The sequence below is a fragment of the Myotis yumanensis genome, unplaced genomic scaffold (genome assembly GCF_028538775.1).
Source record: "Myotis yumanensis isolate MYYU_CA2020_CCGP unplaced genomic scaffold, mMyoYum1.0.hap1 SCAF_7, whole genome shotgun sequence".
In the NCBI taxonomy this organism is placed as follows: domain Eukaryota; kingdom Metazoa; phylum Chordata; class Mammalia; order Chiroptera; family Vespertilionidae; genus Myotis; species Myotis yumanensis.
This window is the reverse complement of record NW_027223758.1, coordinates 75,044,644-75,059,894: the sequence shown is the minus strand read 5'-3', so window position 1 is coordinate 75,059,894 and position 15,251 is coordinate 75,044,644. Positions and strand designations below refer to the sequence as shown.

General features: G+C 44.1%; 1 protein-coding gene across 5 annotated transcripts in view; it reads right to left on the bottom strand.

Moving 5' to 3' along the window:
- Positions 1-15,251, bottom strand: part of FHOD3 (formin homology 2 domain containing 3) — a 386,194-nt gene that overhangs the window by 90,656 nt on the left and 280,287 nt on the right. For 3 of the 5 annotated variants that reach the window (XM_070421008.1, XM_070421009.1, XM_070421010.1), the window contains exon 11: positions 327-440. In XM_070421008.1, the coding sequence (XP_070277109.1) occupies positions 327-440 (114 nt within the window). Of the gene's footprint in view, positions 1-326; positions 441-4,199; positions 4,275-4,899; positions 5,236-8,190; positions 8,290-15,251 lie in introns of all 5 variants that reach the window. The other 2 variants (XM_070421006.1, XM_070421007.1) reach the window with 2 other exon arrangements.

Sequence of the window (15,251 nt, the reverse complement as noted above, 5' to 3'; positions counted from 1 at the left end):
GAGCTTACACTAGATCTAGAGCAGCTTTTGAGGGGTAAATCAAATCATTTACATTTAAATGTTTTGGAAAAATAGTTCTATACTTTCCATGGAAAGTGGGTAGGGGGATGAGATAATAATAACAAAATATCTCCAATAAAATATTTACTTACTAAATAGTGTGAAAGAAAGAAAACAGTCTTGCCTGTGGGATATATTCTGGAAAGAAAAATACTCCAGATTATACTTTCATTGACACTTTTCTGTTAGGCACTCTTCATCAAATGGATCCCCTTTACATGAAGACAGTGAAGCTATCAGAATGCTCCCTATAAAATAAGACCCACCTGTCCAGCCTGGGCTCCTGGGGGGTTGGAAGAGATGATGTAGAAGCGGTGGGCACAGCGGATCCAGACGAAGGTCTTGAAGAGTGATAAGAGTGGTTGCCAAAGTTGTTGTATCTAAAGAGTGCAGAGAATTAAGTTGGGAGCAAGGGGAGACAGAGAAATGAGTACAAGTCAGTAAATAAGGAATCGCAAATTATCTTAAATTTTCCAAGAGAAACAGGTCTGGAAATGCTAACACTGTCAGTGATTGCACTAACGCCAAAGAAAAAAAAAAATTACTGTTTTGTTTATTTCTCATTAGAGATGGTTCCCAAAGTCCAGTCCCATTAAGCAGCAGGATTCTGACAAAGGGTTCAATAAGGCACTCATGTAGTCAAACTATTTGCTAACATAAATTATAATCCAAATTATTTTCATTTGAATCATGAAGAGTTTTCTTGCCTTTCCAGTGGTACAATTAGCACTAAATCTATTCAAGATTGGTAGAAAATGCCAGGTGATTGGCTAAAGAAACATCTGATTAAAAATTCTGCTTTAGGTATTTCTGAATCAATTTCATTCATTAGATATAATCTCATTGTGTGGCTGGTGACGAAGAATGAGATGTCCCTGGGGCTTCTGGATTAGCCTGCTGCTAAAAGGTGCAAGTGTCTATGTTTTCATTCAATATTTCCCCAGGAATAACATTACAGCCACTAGGTTTAAATGAGCTTTCATCATTTCACAATCATCTTTTATAAGTTTCAGGATTTGAAGAATTCTAGAGTTTTCTTTGTTTTTCAGAATAGATGCCCTTTAGCAGGCTGTATTTAGCCATCTTTACTCAGTGAATTCCCAGAACACAAACTACCATTTGAAGCCCTTGCCTGGGGTAGACACTCATGATTAATTACAAATAACAAGATTCAGAGAACTTTGCCTCTCAAACGACCCAGCCACTCCTTCCCCTGAACCAGTTAGGGACCTTGTATTTGGGGATATGGGACCTCAAGGGTCATTTGTATTTGGATAGTTGGGACCTCAAGGGTCACTATGATGTAAGTGCTGAGTCCAGCCCAAACTCTTGCCGACAGAAATCAATACTAACCATTCTGGGAAGCAATTAGACCTCAATAAGATATCTTTTGACAGAGTAAGTCTACTTTTGGGGAGTTATCATAACCCTTATGGTTATTTATGTACAAAAAAATGTCATGCAGGGAACATTATGGAGATCATAATGAAAACTGGAAACTACCCAACTAGCTAACAATGCAAGAATAGGTAAGAAAGTATGATATATTACTCATCAACGGAATATTATGCAACCATTAGAAGTTATTGCCAATTTTGTAAGTGATAACATGGGAAATGTTTATATCTAAATGTTCATATCTACATATATATGTGGGCTGAATTAAAACATCAAGATATAATATACACTATATACACTAAGTTTGATCACAACTTTGTGTAGAAAAAAAAGTGTAAAAAACAGATCTATTTTAAAAAGTGCAAGAGATAAAATGTCAGTTTTTCTTTTTTTAAAATATATCTTATTGATTTTTTACAGAGAGGGAGGGAGAGGGATAGAGAGTTAGAAACATCGATGAGAGAGAAACATATATCAGCTGCCTCCTGCACACCCCCTACTGGGGATATGCCCACAACCAAGGTGCATGCCCTTTACCAGAATCGAACCTTGGGCCCCTCAGCCCGCAGGCCAACGCTCTATCCACTGAGCCAAACCAGTTAGTTTTTCTTAATAAATTACACTATTATAATGAGAAATAAAGTATTTCCATTTCCCCAAATCTATCCTTGTTAAATCTTGTGTGCTGGCTGTTTCTCGTACTTGCTTATTTGTACCACACGTGAGGCCTGTGCTCAGTACCTGGCCTTCCGCCAGGCAGATGGGGACCCAGATCCACAGTGCTACTTCATCGTCTGCTCATTGCACACACCCTTCGCAGGACTTGGTTTCTGGCGTTTATTTTCCCTCCTCTTAAAAAAAACCAACACTCTACATGTCCCACTGCTTCCCTGAGTGTGGATTTGATTTTTCAAGAAGATGCCCAAACCACAGGCCACAGAGAAGGCAGGAAAGCAAAGGATGGGAAGAACGTACAAAGATAGGAAGAAGCAGAAGGAAGAGAAAAGCTCAGGAGCGAAGAAGAGGGAGAGAAGGGAGGAGGCAGCAAAAGGCGAGATGTGGTGGGAAGAAGGCTGCCCCCCAATCGGAGCTGAGTCTTTGGGGGGGCCTGGCCCTGAGCTCAGGCTTCACCCTGGGTGCCAGCTGCCTGGACTCCCGGCTGGTTATTCTACGCAACTAATAACAAGTCCCTTCTGACCAAAAGTAGGCATTGGGTGGACTGTTTTAACAGGATTACTTTACTAAAATTATGTTAAAATGATGCTATGGAAATAAGGCAAGCAAAATGCTTTCCCCCCTCCTTTGGTCTTTCTAATGGCAAGCAATTAATTCAAATACCTCACAGCCTGTCCAGTTTTGCTTCTCCATTTCAGAGAAACTAAATGGATCCTGCAATTCACTATTCAGTTTTCTTTTATTTTTCTAATTTTCAATGACTAACTGGTTGGTCTCCAGTATAACCCGTTTAATTTCAGTCATCCACGAAAACCATCAGAAAATTAATGGGAACAAACAATATTTAGACAGTATTCAAATTCCTGTCAAATATTTCAAGATTATAAACTTTTCTCAGTTCAATCTAAGTCAGTTCTCATTCACAAACGTGGCTGCTTTTCGCAATTTCCATGTATATTCATGTCATCAATTTATATGTTTCTACTGCTCCCTCCCCCAAGGGCTGTAAGTAGTAGTGAAGCTTGAAGACCAAGTTTGAGGAACCTGGGTCCCAGGAAAGCCCCATCAAAGGCTGTGAGACCATCACCAGAAAGTCCTGGATCGCCATCATGAGCAAACACCACCCTGCTGGGGGAAATGCGGTTGCCAAGATATTTTTATTCCAGTGAAGCGTACAGCTCTTAACTTGCACAGAGATCCTGTTCTCAGAGGGCATACAAGCCACGTTGGAGGCAATCCATAAACACTGTGGGAAAGATGACAATAATCCAAGACTGTTAAATCTGGAAGAGACTGGTCGGGAACTTGTAATTGGGAGATATTTGAACTGGAATCCACAGACTCTTGGAGGCAGGGCATGGCCAGGTTGGGCCTGGGATTAGGAGTTGTGTCCATGAGTCCACAAAGGAGACAGAGGGACAGACTGCCTAAGAGAGAGGCCTATATGATGTGCAGGTTAGGACCAGGCTTTGGAGCAGGCTGCCTGGTGTGGAAACCACTCTCCACTTATCCAGCCTCTCTGTGCCTCAGTTTCCTCTTTTGTAAATAAGGGCAAGCAATAGAAGCTACCTCTTAGTGATTAAGTGATACTTTAAAGCATCAATTTTATGGAAAGTACAGGCATAAATGCTCAATAAATGTTAGCAATGATTATTATTACTCTAAGATGGGAGTGGCTACCAGCGTTAGCAGTAATTGATTTTGGACAATTGATGGCTCAAAATATACAACCCTCTGTTCCCCATTCCCTGCTCTGCAGCAGTTTCCAATCCAGGCATCGGTGAAGGGCAGACACACAGGCAAGCTGACAGGCACTGCTGAAAATTCCCCGTGTAGTTTTGACTTACACACCTCTCTCCCCCTGCCCTCCTCTCCAATTTTTATAAGAATTATTGAAGTGTTCACACTTTAAGTGATGTCATTGTATTAATGTCCACGAAGTGATTCCAATTGCAATTGTTTGCCATCTCATGGGAGGCTATGAGCAATTTTTGAAAGAAAAAAAAAATGCATATTTAGAATAAAAAGAAAGCTATAGAAAAAGGAAAGAAAATAAAGACACCTACCTATTAGAAGAGAAAGACCGGAAGTTGTAAGGATCAGAGGCAGAATATGTGCTCAGATGGAGGGAATCAGAGCCACTGTGAAAGGAAAGAGCGCCCCACTCAAAATGCTGCATGGGAAGCTGACTAAGCACTTTGCTGAATTCTGCAGGTCAAAAGGACCCAAGCCAGACGGGTGGGTGTGAGATGCATCGATTAGGTCAGACCATGCACAGTTTCAAACTTTACACTGAAAACCCATTTTTAGCCCAGTCAGGTGTGGCTCAGCAGTTGAGCATCGACCCAAGAACCAAAGGTCACAGATGTGATTCTGGGTCAGGGCACATGCCCAGGTTGCGGTCTCGATCTCCAGCCGATCAATGATTCTCTCTCATCATTGATGTTTCTATCTTTTTCTCCCTCTCCCTTCCTCTCTGAAATCAATAAAAATATATATTTAAAAAAGAAAAGGGGGAAAATTTCCACTTTTAGTAATTGTATTACAAAAGCCCCTTAATTTGAGCAGATGACACTTTTCTTGTGCATCGTGCCTAACGACTGGTAGGTATTTAGTGAGTGGTCAGGGAGTTAGTTCACGCCACAGCTGCGCTCTGTGCTAACCAAATCCACACAATCAGCAGAAGACAAGACAAGCGATGCGGTTAACAGGCTGTGCTTCCATCCCCGGGTAATCTCACGCGGGCCTCCACACAGGCTGATCTACCTGCTTTCCTTCTGGGCCTCGGCTTCTTTTTCCTTGGTGGATAAGGGTGAATCCTCAAAGTCATAGGAGAAGAGGTGGAAGGGGCTGTGGGGCACATAGGGCAGCTTTTCTATGGTCTGCGATGCCTTCGGGGGGCCAGGTGTGGAGGTCCGAGAGGCAGGGGTGGCATGAGGCAGCAGGGCAGGCACAGAGGGCCCGCTGCCCCAGGGGCTCCCCCCTGCAGTGCTGGCTGGAAGCTGCTTTCCATGTGAGGTGGAGGTGGCGCTGGAGGCAGGGGTGGGGGCTGGGCTTTCCTGCCCAGTGGGCTTCTGCTCTGAGGCAGGGCTGGCCTGGCCGCTGGCCCCACAGGGAAAAGAATTGAAGGGAGGGAAGGAAGGGAAGAAAGGAGATTCAGGAGAGAGAGAGAGCGAGCAAAAGTTAGCAAAGTGGAAAAAGCATGTACAAACCCACTACTGCTATGGCCACTTACTTTAGAGTCCAGCTGAGCTCCTGGAACTGCAGCATGAAAGCCCATCACTGATGCTTTGGTTTGCTCAGTAATCCTGGGGCCGTGGGCTTGCCAAGCTGGGAGGCAAGACCCACTGGGCCTACGGGCATAGAGGCCTTTGGGAGAGGATTTAATGAAACCCCAAAGGTTCTTCTGCATCTGCCCTTAAGCCCTGGCCCCACCCCTCCAGCCCTCCAGTCCCCCCACCACACACACATTTCTCCCCACTGGCTGTGTTGGCATCACAATTTGAACCTCACTGCTTTGTCTTGGTCAGAGTATCAGGCCTCTTCCTAAAAAGCCTAGTCTTGAGGAAGTGACATCCTACAACCCATACTTCACTCACTCCTTGCATCCTTTCTTGAGGGCAGGTATGGATGAGAGAAAAGGGAAAGAGACGCCAGCAAGGAATGCAGAGCAGGAAGGAGGGGCCGGCGTGCGGAGAGCACATTTTGTCCATTTCACACTTTCCCAGGGCCTCCTCAACTCGAAGAATTTGTGTTAAACTCTGCAGTTTTCAAAGCTATGGCCCCTCTCCCAGAGAACCTGACTCCAGCCATGCCCATTTGGGAATGGGATATGGGCTGTTTTCTTTCCTACCTCAAATTCTGAGCTCCATCTACATACAAGGGCAGGGACATGCCAGTTTCCCTGGCCCGATGGGAAGGTGAGACCACACTGATGTGCTCAGTGCAGGCCTGGCACGTGGTCGGCACACATAGCAGGCACACGTGATGGGTACACATGGTGGGCACACACAGCAGGCACACGTGATGGGTATGCATGGTGGGCACACACAGCAGGCACACGTGATGGGTATGCATGGTGGGCACACACAAAGAAGCAGCCAGCAGGAAGGGGAGGCAACAGAAGACAGCAAACCCACAGAAGTAAGCAGGATCTTCCCACCACTTTACAGTCTAATAAGTTTACACCAGGGAACAAATAGCATGCAGATTGATGGAGATTAACACTATGGTACTATCTAAATGGAGCCCTGGTGTTCAATATGCACACCTTATTTCCTAAAACTGAAAAACATAACTAGTGTCTGATCAAGGACACCCTCCAGCGTCAGGCATGACGTCAAAAACACTTCAGAGGGTCGGATAACAACCACCTACTGTGCAAACAATCCTATGTAAAGACAGCACAATGTCAGCAGGGATGCCTTTGAAAGCTACCCATTCTGGCCAGATTCTTCCATCTGGTCCATAGGTGCTAAACTATGTGTCACTGAGGGTTGAAGGGCATGTGTGTGTGTGGGGGTGGGGGGGGGGGCAGGTGGAGGTGGCACAGGAGCTGATTTATGTCAACACCTGATTTATGTTACTGTCCACATGACATGCACATTTCAGTACATAGGGAGCCATACCTGTGTGTTTATTGAGGGTCTACATAATTTCCTGTAACTAATTTTTCACCTCAAAAGAGATTGTCAATTAAACCTCCTCCCTTCCCAGAGCATCTGTAACTAAAAAGTCACTATCGCCAAGCGGGGCTCTGCATGAGCTAGGAGCTCTGATGAATGCCCACCTTTCTCGCCCTCATTCTGAAATGTATGGTTCACTCTCTGTCCAGGCCATTCCATTCCTCTCTCCATACCTGCTGGCTTCTTCCCAGTTATTTCCAAATGGGAGAAGCAATCATTAGTTTGTCAGTTCAGAGAGGATTCCATGACCCATGAGAATGGTGGGAGTCTTAGGGTATCAAAGGGGCCTATAGGAGAACTTTTATTTGTGCTGGTGACCTGGAGAATGAGGCTACAGCAGCAAAGAATCACATTGACTTTGAAGTTAGTAAGAGAATGATTTTACCCTAATTCATCCAAGATCCTTTTAATTTTGCTTTTTGTGGAAAAAACTAACCGTAAAAGTGTCAATTTGCAGTATAATCAATTAAGTGGAGGAAAAGAACATCTGCAAGGTGCCTATGTCTGTTACCACTGACTGAAGACAGAAAGAATGCACCTTGGAGAGATGAGCAGAGAACAGTAAACTCTCCAAAGGACCCTAGAGCTATGTTAGTTGTGCTGGGCATACAAATAAATACTGAAAATTTTTTCTATATTCTAGTGCCATGGTCGGCAAACCGCGGCTCACGAGCCACATGCGGCTCTTTGGCCCCTTGACTGTGTCTCTTCCACAAAATACCACATGCGGGCGCGCACGTACAGTGCGATTGGAACTTCATGGCCCACACACAGAAGTCGGTATTTTGTGGAAGAGCCGGTATTTTGTGGAAGAGCCACACTCAAGGGGCCAAAGAGCCGCATGTGCCTCACGAACCACGGTTTGCCGAGCGGCAGTTTGCCAACCACTGCTCTAGTGGATAAAAAGTGTTCCTGTCCACTTTGATAAAAAAACAAACTTGCATCATTCACACAGTAGTTACCCACACATTTTAGCTAATATTGTACTGGTAAAATTAGTAGGAAGAAGGAACACACATAATTATTTTTAGTACAGTGCTGAAAGGGTTAAAATTTTCTGTCAATCTGACTGAGCCAAAGTACTTAATGAGGGAGGGAACAGTGGGAAGAAAACCAATTGGGTGAGTTTTCCACAAAGCATGGTTAGGAAGGCTGTATTGGAGTGAAAAATAAAGTTCTGTAATGAAAACATGCACTGTGATTTCTACAGACAAATCACTCTGTGGCTCTGTGTATAGGGTCAGTAAAGGTTTGCTGGTGGGAGCTGGTGAGGAAGGGAGGAGACTACTGACAGGGAGGTGGCTGCAAACCATTCATTAGGAGGGAGCCTTGGACTTTTAGTGGGGGCCTGGGAGGGTCCAGCCCTTGGTACCTGTCCTTGCCCTGAGAGGGGGCATCATCCTCTCTCTCTTCCTCTGAATTGGGCTCCGTGACTGGCTGCTCCTCTTCCTCCTCCTCCTCCTCCTCATCCCTGAGAAGAGGCCAGGAAAAGAAAATGCACACAGAGACAAGATGGAGAAGTGAGATAAGCATTACAGACAAACAGGAAGATGAAGCAAAATAACTCCAGCTGGCTGAAATGAAAAGAGCACATTCAATCTGTTGGGAGAAAGGAAGAGAGTTCTGAGATGGGGAAATTTCAATGTGGGGTGGAGATGCAATAACCCAGCACAGGCCAAATTTCTTTGTCGATTTGGCTGGATGCCACTGCCTTGCACCCCACCCGGGATTCAGAGCAGCTTCTGGCCTTGGCAGGACTCTTCTGTGGTTTTCCTCCTCCACACAGAGTCACGCAGGGAGTGCGTGGTGAGGCCCAGCTCCTGCAGCAAGCAGGGTCCTCACCTCTTCACTGCACCACTGTTGAGTAGAAACCACTGAGGTCAAGCCACAGGGCACTGACCTCCAGGGCACCTATGGTTTTTGCATGTCACTCCCTCATTCTCAGTGAATGTGATTCGCAGGGGAAGGAAGGGAGGGCCGATCCACTTCAAGGGTAGATGTGATATCTAGGTGGAGTCAATCCGTATCACCCCTGGGTTTCTCCTGGTACCTTCAAAGTCTGGAGCCACCTATCATTTCTAGGGGAAGAAGGCTGCCTGTGAGTGAGGCTGACCCGAGAAAAGCAGAGCTGGAGAGAGAGAGAGAGAGAGAGAGAGAAAAAAGAGCAGCCCCCATGACAATTTTAAAACCTGGATCCAGTACTTTTGCCTTACTAATGGAAGATGATAAATTCTCATTTTTGCTACAGATAGTTGAATGGGGGTTTTGCCCTTGCAGCTGAACAAGTACAGACTTTAAAACTGAATCATTACCCTCCTTTGGCCTCTAAATTTTGTCAACACCTGATGTATGTTACTGTCCACATGAAATACCTACCTGAGGCCATGTGGGCTTCTACATGCCTTGACAAAGGAATTGACTCCTGAGCTTCGGTGACCTTCACCTTTTTTCTCTTCAGCCCCTCACACACTGGTCCTCCTCACCATGACACAGGACTAGCCCGCTTGGGAAATCTGACCACAAGCCCCCATGCACCCAAATCTCTCATTTCACTCCTCCCACCATAACTTTTTTGCATTCTCATAGTGTCCTTTCTCTACTTTCATTTTTTTCTTTTATTTTTTCCTCTATTTTCTAAAGTAGATGCATCCATAGACCTAGCACTTCTTCAATGCTCTCTTCCAATTGCTTCCCTCCCCTACTTCAAGTAGCACAGGTAAGCTTTGCTTCTTCTCTTCTCCATCTAAGAGGAATCCTACATGTCCAGCTTCTTTTGTTTATTGTCACATTTGTGATATTTGTCTACACTGTTATGTGCACTTGAAGATCATTTGTTCTCATTGCTACACAGCATTCCCTTATATGAATATGCCACAATCCAGTTATCCAATCTGCCGTTGATGATAATCAGGTACTTTTCAGTTGGAAACTATGCCCAATGGAGCCTGAGGCCACCTTCCCTCAGATTGATCAGAAATTTGCAGGTGTTATTACGCTTAGTCTATCCAGAACCCACAGATCTCTATCCTGCCACCCAATAGGTCTCTCCTCTTTAAAACAAAACATGGAGCCTCTCCCTCCAAAATGACTTGATTTCACTTGCTTCCCCAGGTGGTGAAGTCATGTAGAAGCAAAGTCTGCTCGACCTGGAGAGGTTCGGAGCCAGGATGCCTGGGTTGCACTCCATCACTTCCTGGTGTTTGAACTTGAGCCCCACTTCCCTTATCCCAACAACAGTACCTGTCTCCTAGGAGTAGTGCTTAATATGTAAAGCACTTTGAAAAGGTGTAGCATATAGTGAACAAATCTGTTTGTTTTAGCTGTTAGCTCTCTCTATCATTACTGTCCTTTGGGCCCTATCAAGAAATCTCTAACATCCCCACCAGTGGATACTCAAAAGTCTACTTGATTCAGTAAGGACGAGGACACAGTACTCTGCAAAGCATTCCACAGCACTGACAGCAACGCTCCCCCTTTTATAACTTCCACTTGTGTAAGCTCCATCTTCCTGAGCCCTTTCTCTTGCATGTAGTTGTCCCACAGATGTTTGCAGAGGGCATCCTGAGCTACTTCCCAACCTGGCTCCTCTTTAGGCTCAACATTTGATCCTGCAATAAATCTTCCCAGGTCTTGTGTGTATCACAGCTGTGCTATCAGGACCAAGGGCAGGCAGCACAATGATGCCCTGGGAGGGCCCACTTCCAGGATGCCCTATGGTCAAAGCACTGGCCTTGCCCTACAACCAAGCAGTGAAGAAGGAAATACCCTCTTGAAGAGCATAGGACTTTCTGTGCTTGATTTTATTTAGTTTCGTCCTATGATGAAATTAGTCAAACAGAATGATATTTTATGTGATAATACTTAAGACTAAAGAATTAGTTCAAATAATTTACTTTTTCCCTAATTGAATTTTCTCTTAAAGTATAACTTAATTTTGTTTATATTTGTGCTACAGAATTCTGGGGTCTTTGACATGTGGCTCTCAAATATCTCTAGGGGTGTTTCACTTGTTTTTAATGATAAAGAGTTACTCCAGGGCACGGGTCTGTTCTGAACTCATCAGATATTTTCCTTTTTACCACAAACAGTCCCAAACTCCATGGAGGTCACACCTTTTACATTGGAAAAGCAAGAGGCCCGACCACCTGACCAATTCTGCAAGAGTCAGTTTCCTTCAAAGACAACTTAACTTTCCCAAATTTGATGTCGTTTGGCAAAATAATTGGTGCTATCTTGTAAAGTTAAACATTCATATTATGAACCTGATTCATATCCCCTGGAAGTGGCATTGCCCGAAGGCAGTGGTTCTGAACCTGGGTGATTCTGTTCCCCTGGGAGACGTTTTTGGTTGTCAAACCTAAGGAAGGGATGCTACTGTCACCTAGCAGCCTTAGATGTCATGACCTATAAGGCAAAAGACAGCCCCCCACGACAAAGAAGGGCTTGCTCCAAAGTGTCACTAGTGTCAAAGCTGAGAAAAACTGCCTGCAATACGGAAGCACATGTGCACCAGGACATGAGTGTAAGAACACTCGCAGAAACCATGTAATTTCCAAAAAATAGAAACAACCCAAATATGTACCAATAGGAAAAAGAATAAACTGTGGTATTCCAAACAGTAAACATGGATGACCTTCAGCTCCATGTGACTCTATCGATGAATATTAAGAGCATAATGTGAAGAAAAGAAAACAAGTGTAAGAAGAAATATGTTATACTTTTTTATAAAGTTCCAAAAGGCAGAAGTGTATAATATATTGTTTGGTTATACATATATGTCTGATAATCCTAAAAACCAATAATAAACCCATAAGATAATGATAAACAATATTTATGAGTGCTGGTTACCCAGGTCCAGAGATGGGAGAGTTGGAAGTACACAGATAAATGTGGTTTAGGGGTAATGCTCTGGGTTTTTAGTGAGGCCACAGTCTCACTGATGTCCTCTATATTCATACATACATTTTATATAAAAATAAATAAAGACAGGGCCACTCATGGACCAACGAGGACAATGAATCATGAACCAAGGATTATGATTAATCCAACTGTGAACAATTAGAATGTTTAACACAGATTTCACTTTGGTTTAGGTAAGTTTTAGGTTCACTGCAAAATTGAGCAGAAGGCGCAGATATTTCCCACCATGAGTAACAAAACAAATTTTTTTAAAGCAAGGAGGTATGACCATGGAGCAAGAGTGCTCTCTCCCTTTGTCCAACAAATATTTATTGAGCATTTATTACGGGCAAGATGCTGGGGTATAGTGGTTAAAAGAAGTTCCCATCCTTGGAGTTTACAGGCCCATGACGGAGAAAGACATTAAACAACTAATTGCACCCAGAAATATTTGACTGAGGAAGACTTCCACATGCTGTTGGAGCAAAACCCAAAAGGCCAAGCAGAAATTTGACCAGAGGACAAGATGGGATTTTGTACATGATACTCCCCTGTTCACACACATCTACTAACCCTAGGATCAAGTCCAATTTGCCTACATAATACTCTAACCCCCCATCATCTCTCCAACTTTGTGTCCACTTTTCCTTCATGAACTTCCACACCCAGTCTTTATTGGTCTATTGCTCTATCTGCCCAACACCAAGGGCATGTCAACTTGGGGACCTTGCAGGAGCCATTCCCCCTGTCTGGAGTTACTCCGCCTCTCCTTCTCTAGTGGGCCCACCCCCCAGGGACATCCAGTAAGTTCTTGCTGCCTATTGCAGTTCTTTGTACTATGGACCTAGCATGGTGTTCATCATGGAGAAACTTGCATGGATGGTCAAAGAACAAGACTGGCAAGAACCGAGAGATGACCCTGGAGATCTCCCCACATTGCAGGTAGGAAAGAAGAGATCCAGAGAGGGCAAGATCACAAAATTTGCCGGTAAGAACTCTGGTCTCCTAATGTCCAGGCCCATGTCCTTTCTACCATGCAGGCTACCCCATGAAACAAGCAGAATCTAAGTTGTTTTTAATCACTCAATCATCGCTGCACTGTTCCTTCTGAGCAACAGTCTCCTGAACTGTGCTTCTCGATCCTCCTCTCACATAGCACAGCCAACAAAATACCATTTGCACAGCTCGGTAGAGTAAAGGACAAAGCTGTGTGTGGCTCCCAGGAGATCTGCCCAGTGCCCCAGTCACCCAAGACCTGCCTGGTGCCCCTGAGGGAATCCGTCTTGACACAGGTATGACCCGTGTGTGGCAACTAGTTAAAAAGCTCTGCAGTAGGCTTAGATAAGATGCAGACATTTTAAATGCCCTATTTAGTTCTGTAAAATGCATGGGAAAGAGCATAATGAGATGAAAAAGTACTCCATATAACTATTCTGTTAAATTTATGACAGAGAAAGTGCCCCTGTGGGCTCCTCTGCATTGCTCTGTGTTAGAGGATACTGAAACTGGAGTTTGAACTCAGCCACATAGTGACTCACACTTTCTGTTAACTTTAAGGCTGTTTCTAGGTTACCAAGGGTCCAAGATGAGATTTTAAAATTTCCAATTAGTGATCTTAACCAGTTAAGACATATATCTGACCAACTGGAGGAGTGATTTCATTCAAAAATAGAGTTTTGTTGTCCACCAAAGAGAGAAAAAGTTTCCCTCTAAAGATTTTTGCCAGCCAAGAGAATGAAAAGACATCTAACAGAGCCCAGCTGTTACGCTGATGTTTCCATGGTGAGAACCCAAAGTTAGACAGGAAAGTATTTATTGTCCCTGTAGCACGCAAAGCTTAGAAGGAGTATATGGTCCAGGCCATGGATACTGAATATACCCAAGAACAGAGCCTTAATACAGAAACCATTATTTTGCTATTTTGTTTTAGAATGAACTACTAATGGATCCAGCACATTCTTTTTGCTAAAAACAGAGCGGTTTGCCCAGCCGGGTGTGATTCAGGGGTCGAGCATCAACCCAGGAACCAAGAGGTCATGGTTCAATTCCCGGTCAGGGCACATGCCTGGGTTGCGGGCTCAATCCCCAGTAGGGGGTGTGCAGGAGGCAACTGATCAATGATTCTCTCTCATCATTGATGTTTCTATCCCTCTTTCCCTCTCCCTTCCTCTCTCTGAAATCAGTAAAAACATATTTTTAAAAACACACACACACACACAATGGAGTACAGTGGGGCCTTGGCTTACGAGTGTCCCGACTAACGAGTTTTTCGAGATACGAGCCATCTCTTGGCCAGTTTTTTGCTTTGAGTTGCGAGCTAAAATTCGGGTTATGAGCCAGCTTCAGATACCCCACCGCTAGTTGGCGCAGTGAACGTCACAGTGAACGCCACAACATCAGCCCAGCATCACGTGTCTCACTCGTTCACTTTTTGATTTGACATATGAGTAATTTGAGTTACGAGCTCCGTCACGGAACAAATTAAACTCGTAAGTCAAGGTCCCACTGTCGTTTAATATAATGGAATTCCAGTCTGTAGAGTATAAACATCATTAGGGGGAAAAAACAACAACACAGTTAGTAGCCGAGTTGCAGATCTATTCATGTATAAAACAAATCAATCCAGTGATAACCAAGGACCTTGTGATGTCTCACTACTTTCTTTTGTATGTACTTTGATTTTATGATTTTAAAAACCTTTAGTCTCAGTCATAGATACTAGTAAATTGCTTTAAATGTCCCTGAGAGGTCTCAGAGAGCAGAAGAGACACTAGGATGACTGAGGACTGAAATTCTCTATGAACTTTTGGAAACAGCAGGGATGCCAAGTGGCAGCATCCAGAGGTGAGAACAGCCCTGCCCTCTGACTGGCTTGGCTCTACCCTGAGACCCTGGGGCTCTCTTATCTCGCCCATAAAATAAAGTGCAACAGCAGAATGGGAACCTCCAGCGCTGGGGGTCTGTGATAGCTGAGGAAACAACACTGTGGCTAGCAGACAAGTGCTCCTAACTCTAGAAGTTGTCCAATCACTAGTCTAATCCCCAGTGTAATGTGTGTTGTCTGTCAAGCTCATTTCTAAGTGTTTCAAAAAATGGTACTCCCTGCACACATTCAGTGTTATGTTCTTTTACAAGTGGGAAGAAAACGATACTAAAGAGTGAAGGACTCCTAGTCAGCGATGAGAGAGACATAATACGTATGTGTTTAATTAAGCAGCAGATATCAAATATAACCCACCACAAGGAAGCCAAACATGTCTGAGTTTCAGTACACAGTAATATCTTTCTAACTCGTGACTCAGTTTGATTCTAAAACTCTAATTGCCTTTTTACATGCTTTGGACTTCAACACACCACAGTCAGCTCATAATATGGTAATAAAGTACAGATAATTGGCATCTAGAGATAAACCCCAAATCTTCTATTTCAGCCAGTGTTCTTCCCAACAACCTCATTTTCTATTTTCTCCCCCTCTCAAGTCATGCCCCAAATGACCAACCGTGACCACATGGACTTGTTTGGGTAGCATTTGCT